Source organism: Maylandia zebra, linkage group LG6 (assembly GCF_041146795.1).
Source record: "Maylandia zebra isolate NMK-2024a linkage group LG6, Mzebra_GT3a, whole genome shotgun sequence".
Lineage (NCBI taxonomy): Eukaryota > Metazoa > Chordata > Actinopteri > Cichliformes > Cichlidae > Maylandia > Maylandia zebra.
The window spans coordinates 6919161-6943299 of record NC_135172.1 but is presented as its reverse complement, the minus strand read 5'-3'; the positions used below and the strand labels follow the sequence as shown (position 1 = coordinate 6943299).

General features: G+C 43.2%; 1 protein-coding gene across 6 annotated transcripts in view; it reads left to right on the top strand.

The window, feature by feature from the left end:
- The window catches only part of LOC101477932 (glutamate receptor 2), a 116846-nt gene that overhangs the window by 26228 nt on the left and 66479 nt on the right, over positions 1-24139 (top strand). For all 6 annotated transcript variants that reach the window (XR_013098825.1, XR_013098826.1, XM_024802864.2 and 3 more), the window contains exons 6-15: positions 2872-2925; positions 3456-3614; positions 4622-4789; positions 5216-5320; positions 5422-5529; positions 8506-8569; positions 13560-13702; positions 16582-16797; positions 17371-17525; positions 18780-18978. Coding sequence is in view for 4 of the 6 variants with exons in the window: in XM_024802864.2 (XP_024658632.1) it covers positions 2872-2925; positions 3456-3614; positions 4622-4789; positions 5216-5320; positions 5422-5529; positions 8506-8569; positions 13560-13702; positions 16582-16797; positions 17371-17525; positions 18780-18978 (1371 nt within the window). In the remaining 2 variants the exon portion in view is untranslated. The remainder of the gene's footprint in view (positions 1-2871; positions 2926-3455; positions 3615-4621; positions 4790-5215; positions 5321-5421; positions 5530-8505; positions 8570-13559; positions 13703-16581; positions 16798-17370; positions 17526-18779; positions 18979-24139) is intronic.

Below are 24139 nucleotides of genomic sequence, written 5' to 3'. Positions count from 1 at the left end.
AGACTCAGGGAGGGGTGGACATCTGTCCTGACCGATTAGGTGAGAGAAGGAAGACAGGACAAAAGACATGCTGTGGAAGAGAGCCAGAGATTAATAACAAGTATGATTCCATGCAGAGAGGTCTATTGACATATAGTAAGGGAGAAAGGTGACAATACAATAAAGTGCTCCTTGAAAGCACAGGTTCAGAGGAAGGTCGCGCGCTGGACGGATCAATCGGTGGCCGCGTTACAGGACGCACTCGATGACGCAGACTGGGGCATGTTCAGAAACAGCTCCGACGATGACGTCAACGTGTTTACGGAAGCGGTTGTGGGATTCATCGGGAAACTAGCGGATGATACCGTGGAGACAAAGACTATCACAACGTTTCCCAACCAGAAGCCGTGGGTGGATAAAACCATCCGCGACGCTCTGAGATCCCGCACCGCTGCCTACAACACGGGACTCATGACGGGGGACATGGACCCATACAAAGCCGCGTCATATAACGTGCGGAGGGCGGTGAAAGAGGCGAAGCAGCGCTACGGGAGGAAACTAGAGTCACAACTCCAACAGAGTGACTCTAGGAGCCTGTGGCGGGGACTAAGGACAATAACGGACTATAAAGCACCAACAACCGGTATGACGAACGCGGCCGTGACTCTGGCAGACGAGCTGAACACTTTCTATGCTCACTTCGAGGCTGCAGCTAAGGTCTCCAACAATGCCAGTGTTAGCGGCGCTAACGGCTGCAGACAGGAAGATACTGCCAGCACCGGAAACGTGCTCGTCATCTCCGAGCATGAAGTAAGGAGAGCCTTCAAGAGAGTGAACACCAGGAAAGCAGCAGGACCAGACGGCATCCCAGGTCGTATCCTAAGAGACTGCGCATACCAGCTAGCTCCTGTGTTCACTGAGATATTCAACATCTCTTTACCTCAGTCGGTGATCCCCACATGCTTCAAAGGGTCCATCATTGTTCCCGTCCCGAAGAAACCCCACCCTGCTTCTCTCAATGACTATCGCCCTGTAGCCCTCACCTCAGTAGTGATGAAGTGCTTTGAACGCCTGGTCAGAGACTTCATCATTTCTTCACTACCAGACACACTGGACCCACTACAGTTCGCTTACCGTCCAAATCGTTCCACAGACGATGCCATCTCTCATCTCCTCCACACATCACTCACTCACTTGGACACTAGAAGGGGGAATTATGTTAAAATGCTCTTCATAGACTACAGCTCTGCATTTAACACCATAATTCCCTCCACACTCACCACCAAGCTGGAGCATCTGGGACTCAGCTCATCTATGTGTCAGTGGATCTCCAACTTCCTAACTGGCAGACCACAGGCAGTAAGGATGGGCGGACATGTCTCAGCCTCCACCACTCTCAGCACTGGAGCCCCCCAGGGGTGTGTTCTGAGCCCCCTGCTGTACTCTTTGTACACATATGACTGTGTGGCCACTACCAGCTCCACCACCATCATCAAGTTTGCTGACGACACCGTCGTGGTGGGCCTGATCTCTGATAACAACGAGACGGCCTACCTGAAGGAGATTAGGAATCTGGAGAACTGGTGCCAGAGGAACAACCTCCTTCTAAACGTCAGTAAGACAAAGGAGCTGATAGTGGACTTCAGCACTAAGCAGGAGAGGAACTACCAGACCCCCGTCATCAACGAGTGCCCAGTGGAGAGAGTGGACAGCTTCAAATACCTCGGAGTTCACATCACGCAGGACCTGTCATGGTCCTGTCACATCAACACCGTGGTGAAAAAGGCCCGACAGCGTCTCTACCACCTCAGACGCTTGAGAGACTTCCAACTGCCCTCCAAGGTGCTCAGGAACTTTTACTCGTGCACCATAGAGAGCATCCTGGCGGGAAACATCTTAACCTGGTTCGGGAACAGCACCATGCAGGACAGACGAGCTCTACAGAGGGTTGTGCGGTCAGCTGAGCGCACCATCCGCTCCGAGCTCCCTGACCTGCACTCAATCTACAGCAGGCGGTGCTGGACCAAGGCCAGGAAGATCGTGAAGGACCTCAGCCATCCCAACAACAGACTGTTCTCTCTGTTGAGGTCAGGAAAGCAATTCCGCTCCCTGAAGACCAACACAGAGAGACTGAGGAGGAGCTTCTTCCCGCAGGCGATACGGTCTCTCAATCACACCACCACACAGTACTGACCCACACATATGGTTCTTACACACACACTGGACTTTCTGGACTTTGGTTTTGCACAACACTGGTCACTACATTCTTCATTTCCGGTTAATACTTGTACAGCTGCTGTTATTGTGTATATATTTATTTATATTTAGATTTCTTCATACATTCTTATATAGTTCTATATTGTGTATTGTGTATTTTGTTGTACAGTTATTTTATTTTCAACTTTAATTTATATATTTTATCTTATTCTTCCCAGTTAAATTTACCCTTCATTCTAATTTGTGTTGTACAGTTATTTCATTTTTAACCTTAATTTATATTTTATTCCTTCCTAGTTAAATTTACCCTTTTTAATTTTTCATATTTATTTCCTATCTTATTCATAGCCTTTCCTTTTTTGTTTTCTTTAGGTCACGAGCAGTTGTCCAAGCATTTCACTACATATCGTACTGTGTATGACTGTGTACGTGACAAATAAAATTTGAATTTGAATTTGAATTTGAATTTGAAAATGTGATGTTCTATGACTGGTTAGTAAGAGTAGAAAAGTGTTATATAAATAAAATTACATACCATGTATCTCCAAAAATTATGATTTTTTTTTCCAGTGAATTGAAGCATCTAGTTTTTCTTTCTGGGTTAGGATAATTAACCTGTTAACCATTTAAAATTGTTGTTTATTGCTGACATAACCTCTTCCTCTTATTCACCAGGTGATCACTATAGGCAGGCACGTGAAAGGATATCACTATATCATCGCAAACTTGGTGAGTCATTTTCCAGTCTTTAAATGAGGCTGACCAAGTATATTTATGTATGTACTGCAGGCCATTTATGTATGACTGTTTAACAATAACGACGGTTTACATAACTCAGTTTAGATTAGGATCTAATAACAGGTTTACACTTAGTAACTGGGATCCTAAAGCAGGCAGTCACATTTAGACATGCTGTGAGAAGACTACCTTTTGCTTGCACTACTGCAATTTATATAATAGAGCAGTAGTTGCTGAGTATACTAGTCATAACTCATTCCATATCTCGTTTCTCTATTGGCATGCGGACTAGATTGCTTTTGTGACTATTCTCAGTGTCATTCAACAGTATTTTTAGATGTTGCTGATTCTGGCCTTATGTTTAACACCTTTGCTCTAAGTAAATCTCTGAAAAATAGCTGGAGGCACATCATTTGCTCTGCATGAGATCTTAGCAGAGAAGAAAATAGTGTTTGCATATTAGTATTAAATAAACTTTTTGTAAATTTCAGTAATTGTATATTTTGTTGATCTTGTTCCAGGGTTTTGTGGATGGTGACCTCTCTAAAATCCAGTATGGAGGTGCAAATGTGTCTGGCTTTCAGATTGTAGATTTTGATGATCCTGTGGTGGCAAAGTTTGATCAGCGATGGGAGGCTTTGGAAGAAAAGGAGTATCCTGGAGCTGATATAAGGATTAGAGTAAGATTTGGACATCCAACAATCTTTTTTTTGTTTAATTTAGTGGAGTTTTAGTTATTTCAGCAAAAGTTATATGCTATAAGAAATGGATTAAGATTGCCGGGAGATGGTCTAAGAATCAGGCCAGCAAAAATGTATTCTAATATCAAGTAATCTTTAGTATAATACATAAACAAGTATAATACATACAGCTTGAGTTAATCAAAGTGAGTTGTACATGACTTAGGTGTGCATTAAAATTAAAAGTCACACCTGTAGCACTTCTAGGGAATTCTAGAAGATTTCAGGCTAGACTGAGGCATATATGAAAATGATCAATGGGTTTGAGAGCTTCTTTGCCTTCTTTTTAGCTGGCAAATAAAATACTGCACCACATTCAACATAAAAAATGTCAGCTTGGAGGCTCGTTAGTTCATGCCATATGTAGTCTGTACTATGACAAGGGATGAAACCTTGTCATAGTTTCATCCCTTGAATTCTAACCTATGTTAGAAAGATCTGGCTGATGCTTGATGAGTGGTCCCTTGCTATATCATGGTTCACCATTTGCAGTCTCGCTGTTTCGCATATTTTTTTTTTTGTGTTTGCAATTTTGCATGCTTTTTTTTAATATCAGTCAATCTTGCGCCGTGTCTCCTGACAGTACAGAATGCGTTCAGCTTGTCAAATTTCCATAAATCTTCAATCGCTGTCAGTGTGACTCTGAAGTGCTGTACTGTATGTTTCTAAGTTTTCTCCCCAACAAACACAACAATGTCGACGATACGTCGTCACCTGCAGGTGCCTTTTGCCTTTCAAACTGATCCAATCACCTGAAATTTCGTGTTAATTCTATGAGATTCACAGTCAACATCAGACATTTTGACATAGGTTAGAATTCCTTAAGAGACAGCTCCCTGGTTGGACACCTGGCCAGTTGGTCCCTTGCAGCATTGCCTTTATTGCAACTGTTAAATGAAGTAAAATGTCCCCAAACTATATTTTTTGCCATTATTTTTGTCCTTCAGTATACTTCAGCCCTCACCTATGATGCAGTCCATGTGATGACTGAGGCATTCCGATTCCTGCACAAGCAAAGAATAGATATAAGTCGTCGTGGCAACAGTGGGGACTGTCTAGCTAATCCAGCAGTGCCCTGGGCGCAAGGGGTGGAAATTGAGCGTGCCCTCAAACAGGTAAAAAGGATTTGAATGTCTTTAGTTTGAATGCACAAAGAAGAAATCATAAAAGCTAGGTGTAAGAGTTTAGATCAGAGATGTTGTTGAAAAATCTTGCTGTCTTTTATTTGGTTACTTGTCAAAAGCTATTAAAATTTAATGTTTGAAAATATAATTGAAAATATAATCATTTGAAAATTGTTCTAGCAACACAATCAGTCATTTGTTTGAGTGGAAGTAGTGTGTGGTGAAGGTACCAGTGAAGATGACCAAAAGTAGGGTTTCCCTTTGTTAACTTATCCTACTATAGCCACCAGGTGTGCATGAGGTGTGGGTGTGCATGAGATCCAGAAAGTGCCTATTTTCATTTTAATTTTTGTAATTTAATTGACTGAATTTCATTCTTAAGCTGTGCCATTAATAATTCAAATAATGTGTATGCAGGTGCATGTAGATGGTTTAACAGGGAATATACAGTTTGACCAGTACGGGAAAAGGATCAACTATTCGGTGACAATCATGGAGCTTAGGAACAATGGACCTGTTAAGGTAACTAAAACATCAGGTTGCCATAATATGTATCATTAGAACACATTTTCTAGCTTGTATGTGCAAGATATTTGCATAACCTTACTTGTGTCTGTTCACAGATTGGGTATTGGAATGAGGTGGATAAGATGGTTCTGACAAAGTCAGACCTTTACCCAAATGACACAATGGGAATGGAAAATAAGACTGTCATCGTTACAACGATACTGGTAACCCATGAATAGAGTTACAATTGACCATGTCAGTCAATGTCAAACGTTTTCTGTCTTCTATTCTCTAATAGTGCAGTAGTAAAGATGATCCAAAATGTGAAAAAATAGCATGAAATTTTGAAGAGGCTGTCTGTCTCCTGATTCCAAACTGGGATCTTGTTCCACAGAAGAGGGGCATGAACGCTGTAGGCTCTGCCTTGCATTCTACTTTTAAATACGCTAGGAACCACAAGTACATCAGCAGTCTGAGAGTGAAGTGCTGTATTGGAATAGTATGGTACTATGAGGTCTTTAAGATAAAATGGGACCAGATTATTCAAGCCTTGTATGATACAGACATTACAGATGTACACATGGAAATCTGCCGAAAGCATTCAGCAGTGTTGGGACTAACGCGTTATTAAGTAACGCGTTTGTTACGAACTTGCATGTCCATGTGTTTGTTTGTGCAGGTGTTGCGTCTTACAGTAACTACGTTATTATTGTGGTAACGAGCTCGGTAACTAGTTATTATGCCAAAACCGGGAACGCGTTACTCGTTACTGGAATTTAGATAGGCTCGTTATTCGTTACTTTGTGTGGTGGCTATCGCGGAGCTTCCACAGATTCAATAACATTAGCAAGTGGTGGAAGCCAGCAGGTGGATGAAGGAAAAGGGAGGCAAGAGGAGAGACCCAAAGCGGCCGCTGGTCCGAGAGTGTCAGGTGAACTGAACTTCAGGTAAGAAGTTATAAATAAAATAAGATAAAACAAGTTCAACATCATTAACATCATAGCACCCGCCCAGCTGTATAGAAATTCCGTCATGCTAGCTAGTACGCAGTACGAGTTATTGTAACTGACTGTAAAAAGTCAGCATAATGAAAATAAACTCCACCTAAACTTGGTTTATATCTGACCCAGATAGACTGCAGCTCATAACTTCTTACCTGAAGTTCAATTCACCGCCTCGGGTCTCTGCTCCTCCTGCCTTTCCGTCATCCACCTGCCAGCGTGTTGCATCTGCTGGCCTCCACCACTTGCTAATGTTACTGAATCTGTGGAAGCTCCGCAATAACCACCACCAAACAACTGAGTTATTTTTACACATCTCCCAGCATCTGGCCAATCCACCACCTTTCAGTGTTTATACCGTTACGGGAAAAAAACGAAAAAAAACAAAACAAAAACCATCGGCCCATAAAAACGAAAAATCACCATCAGCCCACCAGAAATGCCCGGTATGCCCGATGGCCAGTCCAGCTATGGCTACACCCGCAGAAACACACATATACACACACACCCTGCCTACACATACAACATGTGGAACATAGACATGACAGCATCGTGCAGAAGACACACACATCAAATAATAGAAATAATAGTCCACACTGCTCACGGACCCTGAGTCCCCGGAGCCGGGTCCGTGACAGATCTTTTAATTTTTAAAGGGAGAATATTCTATAACAACCTCACAAAAGAGGGAGGTTCTCCCTCTTCTCTTTCTCCCCTCCCCTCCCCTCATTCTCTATAGCAAAAGTTATTTTATTACAATTGTCATGTTTATTCAACACTATACTTCAGTTTGCATAATACCAACATGATTTCTTATCATGTTAAAAAGAAATATGTGGTTTCCCTCTATCATTCTATGTATTTTTCATTTCTGATTACTTCTTTTTGTCCAAAAATCTGTTTTTCTTGTCTTCTCTTTTTAACACCTGTTAAGATCTGCAGTCACATTACATTTAAAACGACTTTTTCTGGTTGTTCATGATTAAAAAAAAAAAAAACCTTTCTATTTCTCTGTCTTTCTGCCTACTCTACTCACACCCAGACAATTGTTTAGTCTAACTCCTTACACACACACACACAGAGCTCAAGGTCACATCTGCACAGAAAACAAATTCTTAACATTAGAATTATTTCATTGTAATGATTATGTTCTTATTCACCTTAAATTAAATTATTCAGCTTGTTAATTCTTGATTATGTTTTGATCAGGTTTCTGATTTGATTGCAGCAGGAATAACTGCCCATTGAAAGTGCATACATAAAACTCTGTCGCTCTGTGTTACATTATAACACCCACAAAGGCTGGAGTTACTAAATTAATTTACTTAATTTCTGGTTGGAGCTGAGCTGAGGGATCTCAGTCTTCTTGATACAGTCGAATGAAATGTTGTATCTCTGTATATTGTGACCAAATGGTACCATAAATAATCGAAAAAAGGATAGGTCCCCTGGGGGACTCCACAGTTCAGTCCAGACTACACAGACCTGCGGTCACCAATGGAAACAAAAAACTTACAGTTTGTCTAAACCACCACAGAGATGTCCCAGACACCGTCCCAGTGCTGCAGCCAGAATTTGATGTCCTGTTGTATGAAATGCTGAACTTATGTGAGGTAGTGCAAGACTAGAACATTCACCATACAAGCAGTTTTTAAGATGTAATTTGTAACCTAATACACAGTCATAGTATTGTGATGCTGACTGAATTTCTTTCAAGGATGTTGTTTTTAAGAAGCTGAAGACAATCTTCTCTAAGAGTTTTGCTGTAAAATGTTACTTTGAGATTGGTCTGTACATTTTTTACACAGCATCAAGATTTTGCATGATCTCACAACAACAAAGTGAGATCTAATTTAAGAGATGGTCCACTGTGTTACAAACAGTGCCATGGGTTTAGATCCAGGGTTTTGAGTTTTGGAGATGTTTAGGGGATTCTAGTTAGCATTTTTAATAATCTTGCATTTTATTTCAGTATTCTGTATTATTTAGTGTTCTTTTCATCTACTAATTGGAAGACTGTTGGTTGATTCCTGGCTGCTGCATGCCAAACATCCTTGGGCAAGATACTACTCTGAGCACTCATTCACTCATTTACACAAGCACCTATTTTATGCCTTTAAGTGCTTTCTATCTATACTCACACACATTCATACTCCAGTCTACTGTATTGTTAACATTTCAATGTGTTTGTGTATATAGGAAGCACCGTATGTGATGCTAAAGAAGAATGCTGAATTGTTTCAAGACAATGACCGTTATGAAGGTACGTTACATCAGGTACTATATGTCTATATGATACTCATAAAAAATGTTTGAAAAGTTATTTACAGTACAGTAAAACGTTTTATTTGTTATTTAAACCAAAAAATCTAGACCAAAATTGTCATATCAGTATTCTGTATTGAGACTGACTGAAACTGGACGTTCAGTACAGAATCCCAAAAGGTTGATTCTGTCCATGTGGACGTAGTGTTTTCAGTGGGAGAAAGTGTCACTTGGATGAGTGATGAAGCATTTATCTAAATGACAACACTACGTCCACATGGACAGAATCAACCTTTGGGATTTCCTTGCCTGGATGATGGCGCATGCATTAAGATGTAAAGTAAAGTAGAGCCAAGTCCTACATCCAAGATGGCGCCGGAGTGCATGGCTCGCCGTCCATGGCTGTCGGATCCACTTTTGCTCTGCGTGTTTATATTGTTTTTGTCACTTTTATTGAACAACGCTGACTCTCTACTGATCTACAATCGTGAAACTCTCTTAAATATTCGACTTGCCACAGAGAAACTGGTAAGGACTAGCGCTGATGGACAGGACTTTTTCCCACCTCCGCTACTCTCTGGAGTACCGGCTCACCTAGGCTACACCCCTACCCCATCTCATAAGAAGCGCTTTAAACGTCGGAGAAAACGCAGCGGGCTGTTAGTGAAATTGAAATCATATTTAGGTTTTTCATCTGGCAGAGACAGAACAGTTTCCCAATGCACTCTGGCGGAAATCCGACCTTTGCACTGGCGTTTCATCCCCCGTTGCTTCCTGGAACCTATTGCCACCTAGCTGGTACCTGTTGTCAGCTCGGCTGAGGAGATCCTGCGTCCCCGCCTTCTCTTACCTCGTCTTCGCTGCGGTGGAGTAAATTCGCAGAATCCAGTGAAACAGGTTTCTTGGATGGCTGTCACCGCAATGATGGACCCTACCCGGATTGCTCTGGGTAACGCTAAGTTGTTAGCAAATAAAACGTTCATATTGAAGGATTTCTTCACTTCTCATAATCTGGATTTCCTCTGTGTGACAGAAACCTGGCTAAGTGACGGTGAGTTAAGCGCTTTCTCGGAACTATTACCGCCAGACTGTTCCTATTTTAACTCACCGAGGACTACGGCCGAGGTTGAGGAGTGGCAACAGTTTACAAAAACATTTTGATTTCTCACCTAGAACATCATGTTGGAATTAGAGGCACTGCCTTGGAGTGGTTCAAGTCATACCTGTCTGACAGAAGTTTCTCTGTCTCACTTGGTAAATTTTATTCATCTTCCGCCCCCCTCCCATGTGGTGTACCCCAAGGATCCATCCTTGGGCCCCTTCTTTTTAGCATGTATTTACTTCCCCTTGGCCATATTATTAAAAAACATAAAATTCCATATCATTTTTATGCAGGCGACTGTCAAATTTATTTACCCCTGAAACACAATGACCCTAACCCCCTCAGGCCTATTTTAGAATGTCTTAAAGATATCAGAGCATGGCTGGCTCTGAATTTTTTTAATTTTAATGAAAAGAAGACAGAGGTCATTATATTTGGGCCGAGTGGCCCTGGTGTGCCTCCATCTGACTTGGGTCCTCTCACTTCCTGTGTGAAACCAATTGTTTCCAACCTTGGAGTAACAATTGACACAGCTCTTAAAATGGACAAACAAATAAATACAGTGGTGAGAAATAGCTTTTTTCAGTTGAGGCAGCTTTCTAAAGTCAAACCTTTTATTTCTTTTTATGACTTCGAGAGAGTTTTACACGCATTTGTGCCCACTCGCCTTGATTATTGTAATGCGCTTTATATTGGTATTGATCAGGCTTCACAATCACGCTTGCAAATGGTCCAGAATACTGCTGCTCACCTGCTGACAAGGACACGCAAACGTGAGCACATTACCCCAAGCTGATCTACAATACGGCAGCAGTGATCAGTGAGATGCTTGGCTACAAGTTGAACAGCCACAAGGGGCAGTACCCTCCATGGAGAAGGAGGCTAGAGGGCAAGATCAAAGTAGCACGGAGGGAGGTTAGCCAACTAACGGAGTTGCAGAAAGGTGCGACAAAGAAGGTGCATAAGAAATACAGCAAGCTGTCCATACCTGAGGCCTTGGAAACTGCCAAGCAAAGACTCACAGCCTTGGCCAGCCGCTTGAGGAGGTACACCAGAGAGACAGAAGGCAGGAGAATAAACCAGCTGTTCTCCACAGAACCAGCAAAGGTGTACTCTCAGTGGCAAGGGAACAATAATAAGAGAACAGCACCACCAAGGCTGGAGATGGAGCAATACTGGAAGAGCATATGGGAGAAGGATGCAACCCATAACGGCAATGCTCAGTGGCTAGTGGATCTGAGGGCAGACCACAGCGACCTCCCTGAACAGGGTCCAGTAACCATCACAGTGGCAGATATCCAAGAAAGGGTCTCCAGTATGAAGAGTTGGACAGCACCAGGGCCCGACATGGTTCACGCCTACTGGCTAAAGAAGCTGACTGCACTCCACGAGCGTCTGGCAGCACAAAAGAACCAGCTGCTAGTTAACGAGAGACACCCGGAATGGCTAACCGAAGGTCGGACGGTCCTGATCCCCAAGGACCCCAAGAAGGGACCGGTCCCCTCCAACTACCGACCAATAACCTGCCTCAGTACTACATGGAAGCTCCTGTCAGGCATCATATCGGCTAAGATGAACAGGCACATGGGTCAATACATGAGTGGGACACAGAAAGGAATTGGCAAGAATACCAGAGGCGCAAAACACCAGCTACTAGTAGACAGAACAGTCAGCCGAGACTGCAAGACCAGACTGACCAACCTGTGCACTGCCTGGATTGATTACAAGAAGGCCTATGACTCGATGCCCCACAGCTGGATACTGGATGCCTAGAATTGTACAAGATCAATGGGACCCTAAGAGCCTTCATCAGGAACTCAATGGGGATGTGGCGTACAACACTAGAGGCCAACTCCAAGCCCATAGCACAAGTCACCATCAAGTGCGGGATCTACCAAGGAGATGCTCTGTCCCCACTGCTGTTCTGCATAGGCCTGAACCCCCTCAGTGAGATCATTAACAAGACTGGCTACGGATACCGACTACGGAACGGAGCAGTTGTCAGCCACCTCCTGTACATGGATGACATCAAGCTGTATGCCAAGAGTGAACGAGACATCGATTCACTGATCCACACTACCAGGCTATACAGCAATGACATTGGAATGTCGTTCGGACTGGAGAAGTGTAGTCGGATGGTAACAAAGAGAGGGAAGGTAGTCAGAACTGAGGGGATTGAACTACCAGAAGGCAACATTGCAGACATAGAGGACAGTTACAAGTACCTGGGGATCCCGCAGGCAAATGGGAACCATGAAGAGGCCGCTAGAAAGGCTGCAACCACCAAGTACCTGCAGAGGGTCAGGCAAGTCCTGAGGAGTCAGCTGAATGGTAAGAACAAGATCCGGGCCATCAACACGTACGCCCTGCCCGTGATCAGGTACCCTGCTGGGGTAATAGGCTGGCCAAAGGAGGAGATAGAAGCCACTGACATAAAGACAAGAAAGCTCCTTACCATGCATGGAGGGTTTCACCCCAAGTCCAGCACCCTGAGGCTGTATGCTAAGCGGAAGGAAGGGGGCCAGGGACTGGTGAGTGTCAGCACCACAGTCCAGGATGAGACAACGAACATCCAAGAATACATTGGGAAGATGGCCCCAACTGACCGAGTGCTCAGTGAATACCTCAGGCAGCAGAAACCCAAGAAAGAGGAGGGAGACGAGGAACCATCATGGAAGGACAGGCCCCTGCACGGTATGTACCACCGGCAGATAGAGGAGGTGGCTGATATCCAGAAATCCTACCAGTGGCTGGACAAAGCTGGACTGAAAGACAGCACAGAGGCACTAATCATGGCAGCACAAGAACAAGCTCTGAGTACAAGATCCATAGAGGCTGGGGTCTATCACACCAGGCAAGACCCCAGGTGCAGGCTGTGTAAAGATGCCCCAGAGACAATCCAGCACATAACAGCAGGGTGCAAGATGCTAGCAGGCAAGGCATACATGGAACGCCATAACCAAGTGGCCGGCATAGTGTACAGGAACATCTGTGCCGAGTATAACCTGGAAGTCCCGAGGTCAAAATGGGAGATGCCCCCAAGGGTGGTGGAGAATGACCGAGCTAAGATCCTGTGGGACTTCCAGATACAGACGGACAAAATGGTGGTGGCTAACCAACCGGACATAGTGGTGGTAGACAAACAGAAGAAGACGGTCGTAGTGATCGATGTAGCGGTTCCGAATGACAGCAATATCAGGAAGAAGGAACACGAGAAGCTGGAGAAATACCAAGGGCTCAGAGAAGAGCTTGAGAGGATGTGGAGGGTGAAGGTAATGGTGGTCCCCGTGGTAATCGGAGCACTAGGTGCGGTGACTCCCAAGCTAGGCGAGTGGCTCCAGCAGATCCCGGGAATAACATCGGAGATCTCTGTCCAGAAGAGCGCAGTCCTGGGAACAGCTAAGATACTGCGCAGGACCCTCAAGCTCCCAGGCCTCTGGTAGAGGACCCGAGCTTGAAGGATAAACCGCCCGCAGGGGCGTGCTGGGTGGTTTTTTTTTTTTGTTTATATATATTAAAATGCTATATAAATAAAGTTGGATTGGATTTATAGATTACATACAAATGCTACTGCCACCATTTAAAGTAGCACCATGTGAGTGGCAACCAGTGTGTATAGCATTCTGCATATAAAACCTTTCATTATTCATTCCTCTACTTGAAGTATTAATGAAAATAATTTGTTGTTTGAAGTATGTGCCATGAAGATAGCTCAATGATACCACAATAGCATATGTTTTTCCTTACTTTTAAAACTTTTTCAAGACACATAAGGTGCCGTTAATTTAGAGTAAATTTGATATTAAGATATGTGATATTCAATTACACACTACTCTTGTATCTCATATAAGCGACTTTGTTGTTTGGCTGTTTGTACTGATGCAAGGTTACTGTGTCGACCTGGCTGCGGAGATTGCAAAGCACTGTGGGATACGCTACCAGCTGAGGATTGTGGGAGATGGCAAATATGGAGCAAGAGATGCTGAAACCAAAATCTGGAATGGTATGGTTGGAGAGCTGGTATATGGGGTAAGACTTTACACAGGCACAATAAACAGCAGAATGTTTTATTTAACTTGAGCATGAGACAAATTAAATATTGGTGGTAGTGCAAAACAAAAATGGTGTGTGAAAACCATGTTCAAAGCAAAGTTTATAAATATTACTTAAGACATGGAATAGAAATTGTTAAGTACTAGATTTTATCTCTGCTGAGCCTCTCTCTTAGAATTGCATGAGCACATTTAACCAAATGCCTGGAAATTTGTGGACATCAACCAACTGCAGCTGCACGTCCTGCAGTGTGAATGACACTTTAAACTTGAAATTTTCTTTACTTTTAATTAGATTAAATTGGTATTAATAGTAATTAATAACATTCATTAAAGATCTGAGTAACTGACCAAACACTCCGATCATTTAAGTTAGAGGAGGCAGTCTGAAAAATCTGGAAAATTAAGCTTTATGTAGCACCAGTTCAGAAAATTCCCTCATATAAGATTAGCTGATTGTTGGGGTTTCATCTCTAACACTGTGTAATAACTTTAGTAATTTAGTGAGTTACAACGTATTTTTCAACAAATTCATTACATGAGATTCTTGGATGAGACTCAAATAACCATTTAATACCATCCAATCCCCCATTTTATAGATAAAATGGAGAGGATGGGGTGGATTCCAGCTTCATCGCCCAGATTTATTGTTTTGTTCCTGTTCACACTATATTCTTATCTTTTGTAACAAGAACCCAGACCAACAGACAGTTCCCTACTCTCCCCTCCATTCAAAATAGGCTATTGGGTCATGAAGTTGTCCCGAATTCTTTGATGTTGGGTTGAGAACAAACAACCAATACTCAGAGCAGGTCTAGTCAATCCACAATTATTTATTTAGCTTGCATGCAAGGGAGATGTACACAATACCACCTTCCGTGTAGTTCTCAAAGAGGAAGCACTTTGATACACAGTTTTATATGTCAGGGTTCACGCCCCTTCGTGCATAAGCAGATAACATAACATGCATCAGTTACAGTTAGTGACAGCTAGACACGATTCCTTTTTTGGTGATCTTCTACAATTACTCAGAAATCTATCTTAACTGCCTTTCACCCCCACCTGTTTCCTGTTGTTCTCGTTATGAGTCTTATAATAGTAAATGACACATCCTGAGTCCATCCTGTTCTGACTGTCGCTGTGCAAGCACGTATGCAATTACAATCAAAGCACTTCTGGTAATACCCTATGATCTAGCACATTTTATTAGCGGCTGGGTTAATATGGCCTTTGCTGAAATACTGCTTCATGATATATTTTCAACAATTCCCCCTTTTGACCTTCGAAAGAAGGTCACCATACTTCTGATGCTGCTACTCCCCTAGGCACCCCTATTGCATCCATATATGTTAAAAACCCCACAAATAAGTCAAACAAGTAAGTGTACGTCCAGAACAGCACCTTGCATCTACACTGGGCTGTGAGCTGCCTTGCCCTGTTTCCTGAGACCCTTACCCCCTTTTTACCCAGCATAATAGTACAAACCCGCTCTTGCCCACGGGCCAATTTATGTCATGTTTACCCCTGGAGGCATTCCCTTGGGCTGGATACACCACCGTACACCAGTCCGCTGGGATCTCTCCTACGTCATACTTCTGACTTCCCTTGCTGCTCACTGTAAAATCAAAACAGGTATAGTTAGCGTTTCTTCGGGTAAAAGGTCCCGGAGTAGTTTTATTATCAATTGGTGGAATTGCACTTCTGGTTATTATAAGCACACAACCAAATCCCCGCGTGTCATTTGAATAGACAGGGCCAGGTTCGGTGAACAGGTGTGGGCGGGTGGCTACGCACGCCACACAGTCTGACACCTTTTGTTCCTTTATATTTTGAATTAGCCAATCTAACCCCAGGTTGATATTTCTATACCCAGTATCTGTCAGTTCTCTTAGTTGTCGCGCTTTCCCTCTCTGGACAGTCTGTCCCCCTTTAACGGCTGGACCAAATGTGGGATGACCACTGTGTTCGGGCAATTAACATAACATAAAAATCACACAAACTATTAGTAAAGCTAATACTCTCAGACCTCCCATTACTTTTCAGCTTCCACCTTTGTGCTCAAACTAGAAACTCTGTCTAAAGGGCTTTTGACCTTCTTTACATTTAAACAACTAATCTTCTGGGACGGGCAATTCTCTGTGCTCTTCTCCTCTTCTTACTTTAACCTCATGGGTGGACCACCATGAGGTCTTTTTCCACAGACCGGGGGATTATTCTGCCCCCTTTTTGAGGTCTGGGTGTTTCTCTGACTCAGCCAAGTCAGGGCTTCTGGCCTTCTTAGTCTGGTCCTTCTGGATTTCCGCCAACCCCTTCGTGGTTATTGCTGTGGTTCTGGAATCCTCTCGAGGTGACCAGTAGGAGCCCAAACGGCATGACCCTTGACCTCAATCACTGACTGGGCCATCTGCTATGCCTGGAATGATGTGTGCTTCTCGCTGGTTCTCTAGGAAAAAATCTGGAGCTCTAGGAACTTATGGTCCATTATAATCTTAAATTTTACCTGTACTTGAATTGTTAATCACACAAATCACCATTAAGTCATAGGAAAAAAAATCATAGAAACTATTGTTTCAGGCATGTGGCCCCTGGTGCATGCCTCTAAAGTCTTCTTTGTGCATGTTCCAGTATTCTACAGGTACTTTCTCCTTCAGTCCAGAGATATGGATGTAAAGTTAGGTGAACGTCCTTACAGTGTGTAGAATTAAACACTATATGATTGTATAGTTAAATGTGGCTTGTAGGCTAGAATCACTTATGTGATCACAACGACTGCCAAAGCGCTGTAGTAGCAGCAGCTCTTCCAAGTCCATGAAGCAATCACATTGTCCCTGTCACTGTGTCTCTACTTTCCAACAGAAAGCAGATATAGCTATTGCTCCCCTGACAATCACTCTTGTCCGTGAAGAGGTGATAGATTTCTCCAAACCCTTCATGTCTTTGGGAATCTCCATCATGATTAAAAAGCCGCAAAAATCCAAACCAGGTGTTTTCTCCTTTCTGGACCCACTGGCCTATGAAATCTGGATGTGCATTGTCTTTGCCTACATAGGAGTTAGTGTTGTTCTCTTTCTGGTAAGTAAGCCTGCTATTATGAATTTGCATGCTTTGTTGAAATCCTCTTTTAGGTGCTATCCTGTTTTCATAAGTATCAGTGCCTAATATGGTTATGTTAAAAGAAGGCATAAATACTATGTTTGAAATAAGTGACATAATACCTACTGACACTTATTGAGACTAATGTATTATGTCTCAAAAAGTGTAGTTCAAGTTTGAAGCCCAACCTTCCTTGCCTCAACTTTAGGGTTAATTTAATAGAAAACTAGAAACTTGCTTCGATTCAGAAAGATTTTATATTTATGATCAATTGATTACATGTAATCTGATTTAACAACGAGGAGGTACACTACAGAGGAGCAGTTTAGTTAAAAATGTGTCATTTCTTAAAGAGCAATTGTGTCTTTTTATGGCAGTATAGTTAGACAGAAGCTCCTCTTCACAGCCTAGGCACCTACTTTGTGGCTGGGCTCTTTGAAACAGTGGAAAAAATGAAATGCCTTGTTTTTTGCAAACTTTTAGAAAACCCTGTTATAACAATCTATGTAATTTGTGTATTTCTGTTGACATTCTAATGCTTTGCTGCTGTAGGTATCCAGGTTCAGCCCTTATGAATGGACGCTTGAGGAGCCAGAAGATGGAGCCTTGCCATTAACCACTGAATCCACCAATGAGTTTGGGATCTTTAATTCTCTTTGGTTTTCTTTGGGTGCTTTCATGCGGCAGGGTTGTGACATCTCACCAAGGTTGGTATTCCCTTGACATTTCATAGTCATATACGGTATTAGCTCCCGATGTTGTAATCAGTATATTATATTAATATACATTCACTGCCTCGTTAATCAGGAACTGAATATTAATACTAATTAAGGGCTGTAAAACAGGCACAGTTCTTATCATAGACTGAATGAGATAAAAGTGCATTAGAAACTCTGTTCATGCTACAATTGTTCTGTTCTACTTCAACCCTAATATTTTTACACTGACTTGGTATAGCATCATGTTTGTAATGTTAACTATGGCCATGAAGAGATGTATGTGGTCATTGTTAAACTGTCCAGTTTGGGTGAGGCTGTTGCCACTATGGCATTGCTGCTGTAGCTAGCTGTGTTGGGCAAGTCACTGTAGTCTGTCAGCTGAAAATATTTTCTTTATCCACAATGACCAGTCAAAAGTTTGGACACACCTTCTCATTTAATGTTGTTTCTCTGCTCCATATATTTTGCTCCATCAAATATATGGAGCAAAATATATGGAATTATGTAGCAGTATTTTGGATTCCTGAAAGTAGCCACACTTTGCTTTGTTCACAGTGCTGAAAACTTTTGGCCTTTTCTCAATGAGCTTCATGATGTAGCCACCTGAAATGGTTTCACCTCACAGGTGTGCCTGTCAGGGTTCAGTGGTGGAATTCCTTGCCTTCTTAATGGAGTTGGGACCATCAGTTGTGTTGAGCAGATGTCAGGTTGGTACACAGCTGACAGCTCTATTTGACAGCTATTCAAATTCATATTATGGCAAGAACCAATCAGCTAAGTAGAAATGACAGCTAAGAGAATTATCAGTCCATCATTACTTTTAGAACTTTTAGAACCAAGAAGGAGACCTAAAACCCAAAGGAAATGGTTTCGGATGGAATGGACCGCCGAGTAAAGGTAAACAGGCCAACAAGTGCTCAGCATCTCTGGAAACTCCTTCAAGATGCTTGAAAAACCATTTCAAGTGACGACCTCATGAAACTCATCAAGAGAATGCCAACAGTGTGTAAAGCAGTAATCAAAGCAAAGGCTGTTACGAAGAATCTTAAATATGAAACATGGTTTGAGTTATTTCACACTTTTTATTACACAATTCCATGTGTGTTCATTTACAGTTTTGATGCCTTCAGTAAGAATCTACAATGTGTCAAATCATAACAACAAGTGCCTCAAGATGTAATTGAATGAATTTGCCATGAGTCCTAGAACAGTTTAATTTGATTCATGTGTTTATGTGGGCAGGTCTCTTTCAGGACGTATAGTTGGTGGGGTGTGGTGGTTTTTCACTCTGATCATTATCTCATCATACACTGCTAACCTGGCTGCCTTCCTCACGGTGGAGAGGATGGTGTCTCCCATTGAGAGTGCTGAAGATTTGGCTAAGCAGACGGAGATAGCATATGGAACACTGGACTCTGGATCCACCAAGGAGTTTTTCAGGGTAAGGACTTTTAGTATCAGCTGGACAATAGGAAGAGCCTGCTTCAGCACTTCCACGCACCTAGAGTGTTTATGAAATTTATTGTTTCAAATGGGAATCCTTAGATGACAAAATATGATGATTGTAGTCTCGCAACTTAATCCAAAATTTCCGATAGATCTTTCCTTGGAGTTCAACTGAATCATGTCCTGAAACCTGTCCTCTTTATAAGCTGAAAGATATATTTGTCCCCAAAACAAAATTTTGTCATTTAAAAGAAAACTTGAATTCAAGTCAGCATGGTTTCAGGCCCTTTGTATGTTAATTTTTTGTATGTCACATTCATTTAACTTAGTTTCACATAGTGGTTCAACGGCACACAACTGAGCTAGATGTGGGATGAAGTGAGCAGCTTTAGAGAATCTATCAACGACGGTGAGAATGACACTCTTTCCAGAGGAGCTGGGGAGACCAGTAACAAAATCAAGGGAGATGTGAGACCAAGGCCGGTGAGGTGTTGTGAGCGAGTGGAGCTGACCTAGGGGGTGCTTAGTGGATGGCTTGTTGTGAGCGCAAACGGCACAGGCTGACACATATTCCTTTATGTCCTTTATTAGAAATTTCCATCAGAAATGTCGTCTAAGGAGTTGTATTGTTCTACTCACGCCAGGGTGGCACGAAAATCGTGCAGTGTGAATCCAATGAATGACCGCCCCATGGGCGGTAGCGGGGACGAAGCGCCGCCCAGGTGGCCCGGTACCTGGGTTGGGGTCCCCTGCGAGGGCCTGGCAGATAGTCTCCTCAATGTCCCAGATGAGAGCGCCTAAAACGCAGGCAGGGGGCAGGACAGTGGCGGGAGAGGATGCTTCAGTGTCCAAGGAACACTGACAGAAGAGCGCGTCAGGCTTGACATTCTGTGACCCTGGGCGATAGGAGAGAGTGAAGTCAAAGTGAGTGAAGAATGGAGACCAGTGGGCTTGCCATGAGTTTAATCTTTTGGCCGTTCTGAGGTAAGTTAAATTTTTATGGTCTGTCCATATGAGGAAAGGCTGTTCCGCCCCCTCCAGCCAGTGGCGCCATTCTTCTAAGGCAAGTTTTATAGCCAGGAGCTCCCTGTCGCCAATGTCATAGTTTCTCTCCGTGGGGGTGAGTCGGCATGAGGAGTAGGCGCATGGCTGGAGCTTACCTTGTGGCCCGGACCGCTGGGAGAGAACTGCCCCAACTTCGGTGTCGGACGCATCAACATCCACGATAAACTGCTTTTTTTTTTTTGTGTGTGTGTGTCCTGTCTGGCACTGTAGCAATCAGAATTATTGTCTGAAGGCCAAGAAAAATGCCCAACAGATTTACTTTCCCAAGTGGGCCTTTTGCTATACTGGTCATCTTGATTGTCATAGTTTATTTGATCTTTATTAGTTATTTTTATATTTTTATTAGTTATTGTAATCAGGCCAGACTGGACCCGATGACGGGAAAGAAAAACAAGAAGAACAGTTGAGAAGAAAGTTAACAGAAGGAGAGGGAAAGAAAAAGGAGAAAAGAGATAGTGAGAAAAGACTGCTTCATCACCTTTGTCTTTTTTTTTCTCTTTTTCTTTTCCTGGATCACCTGTTGAGAAAGAAAAAAGAAAACAAGCAGAAGGAAACTAGAGCAATAGAATAAACAACATCATGATGATCTATGGCAATATAACAGTAAATACTAAATGTTAAACATTATTGTGTAAGATCGACAGCGCACAGTGCGCTTTAAGGTCGTAGCCAATAAGGGTATAGTTTTTTGTGTATGAGCACCCGTCTGTACACCTGTGAGCATGAATGCGCTTGTTTTTAAAAGGTTCCTACATGTTCCTACATATCTGTTAGAGGGTGTGGGGAGCCACAGCCCCGTCCACCAGGGCATGAAGCAGGTATAGAGGAGATCAAAACTCCAGACATCCGGAGGCTCTCAGAACACAAGAGACCAAGGAAGACCAAGAGAGGGGCAGCCGCGCCACTATCCCAGAAAGAGCTGAGGAGAGTCCCAGATGAGGGGTCACTCAGCAGCCGCGGAGCATAAGCAGTGACGTGCCCAGGGAGCGCCGGCAGCCAGCTGCGCCAGAGTGACCGAGGCCGAGGGCACCCCACCCCCGAAGTGGCCCGAGCGAGCCCCAGGCTCCAGGCCCCGATAAGCAGCCACCAAGGAGTGAGCCGGTGTGACGCCCATCCCCGGACACAAAGACCCACCAACGCACCGATGTCTGTGGGCGTCTGCCACTGGCAGGGGAAGTGGTGGTGGGAGATAGGCCTCCATACCTTGGAGGGCCTGAGATGTCCCTAGAGAGGTGGCGTCTGATACCCGACCTGACATATGGACACAGACATACAGGCACATATGTCAGGCACTCACCCAACGTGGAGACAGACATAAAGAGACACTGTACACACAATCACACTCCCCAAGCGTACTCTAAGCCCCAGGTCTAGGTACCCTTGCCGCTGGAGGGGGAAACTGCACCCAGACCCAGGTGGTGTTACCCTTTTCCCTGGGGTGGAGAGATGCAGACCGCCCCGACTCCGCAGCAGCAGGGAGGCCCCACATTCCAGACGCCAGTCGAACGGCCAAATCCTCCTCCTAGCACCCCCGCTCCATCAGGCCGCAGAGAACGGGGGTGTGAGAAGATTCCAGACCTCCGTCTGCCTGCTCATATGTATTGTTGATGCATGTGTGTTCTAAGGTGCATTTAAAACCCAGGAGGACATGGAGCGGCACCCTGGCCCCATACACCCACCCGCCCACAACCCCGGCAACACACCAACCAGGGCCCCAGCCCGGAGACGGAGTACCCCCACAACCCCACGCCCGTCCCGGACCCACCCCGGGGCAGCCAGGCTACCAGGTCAGTAACCCACGTCCGTCAGCACAGACCCTCCCCTAGCCCCACTGCACGCAGCCACGAGGAAACCGTCACCTAAGAGCCAACAGAGCCCTTAATAGGCCATGACCGCTACCCCAGGTTGAGCCCTCCAAGGTAGATGCTCCTGGGGAACCCCCCGACGCCCTAAGCCTGTCCCTACCCCCACACCAATCACAACAGCGAAGGTGGGACCAAACTATGACCCCCCATCCCCGCTAGGTGATGGAGCTGATCAAAGGAGCCCAGAGCAATTGATCTGATGTGGTGGCAGAGGCTGTATCAAGACTAATGTAATCTAATAGATAATTTCTATATTGGTTAGAATTAAGATTATTTTTATTTTTCCAGTTCATGAGGACTGTTTTCTTGGCTATGCATAGGGCAGTGAAAACCATATGGGCTATATTCTTATCTGTAGTGACATTATCTAAGCTGCCCAACAAACACACTAAAGGGGAAGTTGGAATGTTACATTTCAGACACTTCGATAAGTCTTCACATATCTCGCGCCAAAACCTCTGAACTGGTGGACAGAACCAAAGAGCGTGTATATAATTGTCCGGTGAATTGGTTTGGCAGTGTGAGCAGTTGTTGGTAGACGTAAAGCCCATCTTGAACATCCGATGACCTGTATAGTGCACTCTATGTAATATTTTGTATTGAATTAATTGAAGACTGGGATTTCTAATTAGATGAAAGGTTTTTAAGCAAATCTGAGACCAGAAGTTTAGGTCTAAGTTAACTGATAAATCCGCTTCCCATTTTGCAATAGGAAGTGATATTGATTCATCTGTTTTAGAAAGCATTCTGTATATTTTAGATAGTAATTTGGGGATTTTAAGAGTAAGAAATTGAACCACACTTGGTGGTGTTTGTAGTTCAACTTGACCCGGTTTAAATTTCTTTTTTACTATGGATTTAATTTGTTGATATTCTAAAAATCTTTTCTTGTTGATCCCATATTGTGTAACCAGTCTGTCAAATGGAATAAATTCTGTTCCTTCTAGTATATGTTCTAAGTATTTGATTCCTTTACCACTCCAATCTGAAAGGTTTATCATATTATTGTTTTACAATATGTCAGGGTTGTTCCAGATAGATGTACGTTTGCATGGGATTAAAAAGACTCCGTCAATTTTAGAAACTCCCACCATGCTGTCAGAGAAGAGCTGATGTTGACGCTTTTGAAGCATTCATGTCGTTGGATGTTTGAGCTGATAAGCTCTAGATTATTGCAAAGTGCTTGTTCTACATCTAGCCAAGGTTCATCTAAGAGGGTATGTTTTAGCCATCCTGAGATAAACTGAAGCCTGTTGGCTAAGAAGTAGTGCTGAAAGTTAGGTAGTTCTAGTCCTCCTTTATCCTTGGTCTTTTGTAGTGTTTTTAAGCTTATACGGGGAGGTTTATTTTTCCAAAGGCATTTGGACATACATGAATCTAGAGATCTGAACCAATCTTGTGGCGGTTTAGTTGGGATCATTGAGAATAAATAATTTATTTTTGGTAAGACCATCATTTTTATAGCGGCAACCCTTCCCATGAGTGATATGGGTAAACATTTCCACCTAGCCAGATCACCTTCTACTGTCTTTAAAAGTGGGATATGGTTTAATTTAGTTAGATCTGCAAGCTTGGGAGAAACATTAATACCTAAATACTTTATATTTCCCGATTGCAGTGGTGTAGAAAAGGAGTTATGGAAGGAGCAATTAATCAGAAGGACTGTAGATTTTGACCAGTTAATTGAGTAATCTGATATTCTTGCAAAAGAGTTTATCAATTCAATCACCCCAGAGATATTGGTTTGTGAGTTTTGGAGAAAAAGTAACACATCATCCGCATAAAGGCTGATTTTATGTTCCACGTTCTTGCATTTTATGCCCTTAATTACTGAATTCTGTCTAATTGCTGCTGCTAGTGGTTCAATAAAAATTGCAAACAGTGAAGGGGAGAGTGGGCATCCCTGCCTGGTGCCCCTCAGGAGACAGAAGCTGGAGGATGTCTGGTCATTTGTTCTGACACAAGCTGTTGGGGAATTATATAATATTTTTAACCAGTTTATGAAAGAGGATCCAAAACCAAATTTGTGTAAAGTTGCGAATAGAAATTTCCAGTTAACTCTGTCAAATGCTTTTTCTGCGTCTAAAGAGAATATTGTAGTTTCTAGGTTTTTACTGTATGAGTAGTCTATCAAATTAAGTAATCTACGTGTATTTGTTGATGAGTGCCTACCTTTTATGAAACCAGTTTGGTCAGGATGAATTAAGAGGGGGGTTATTTTCTCCA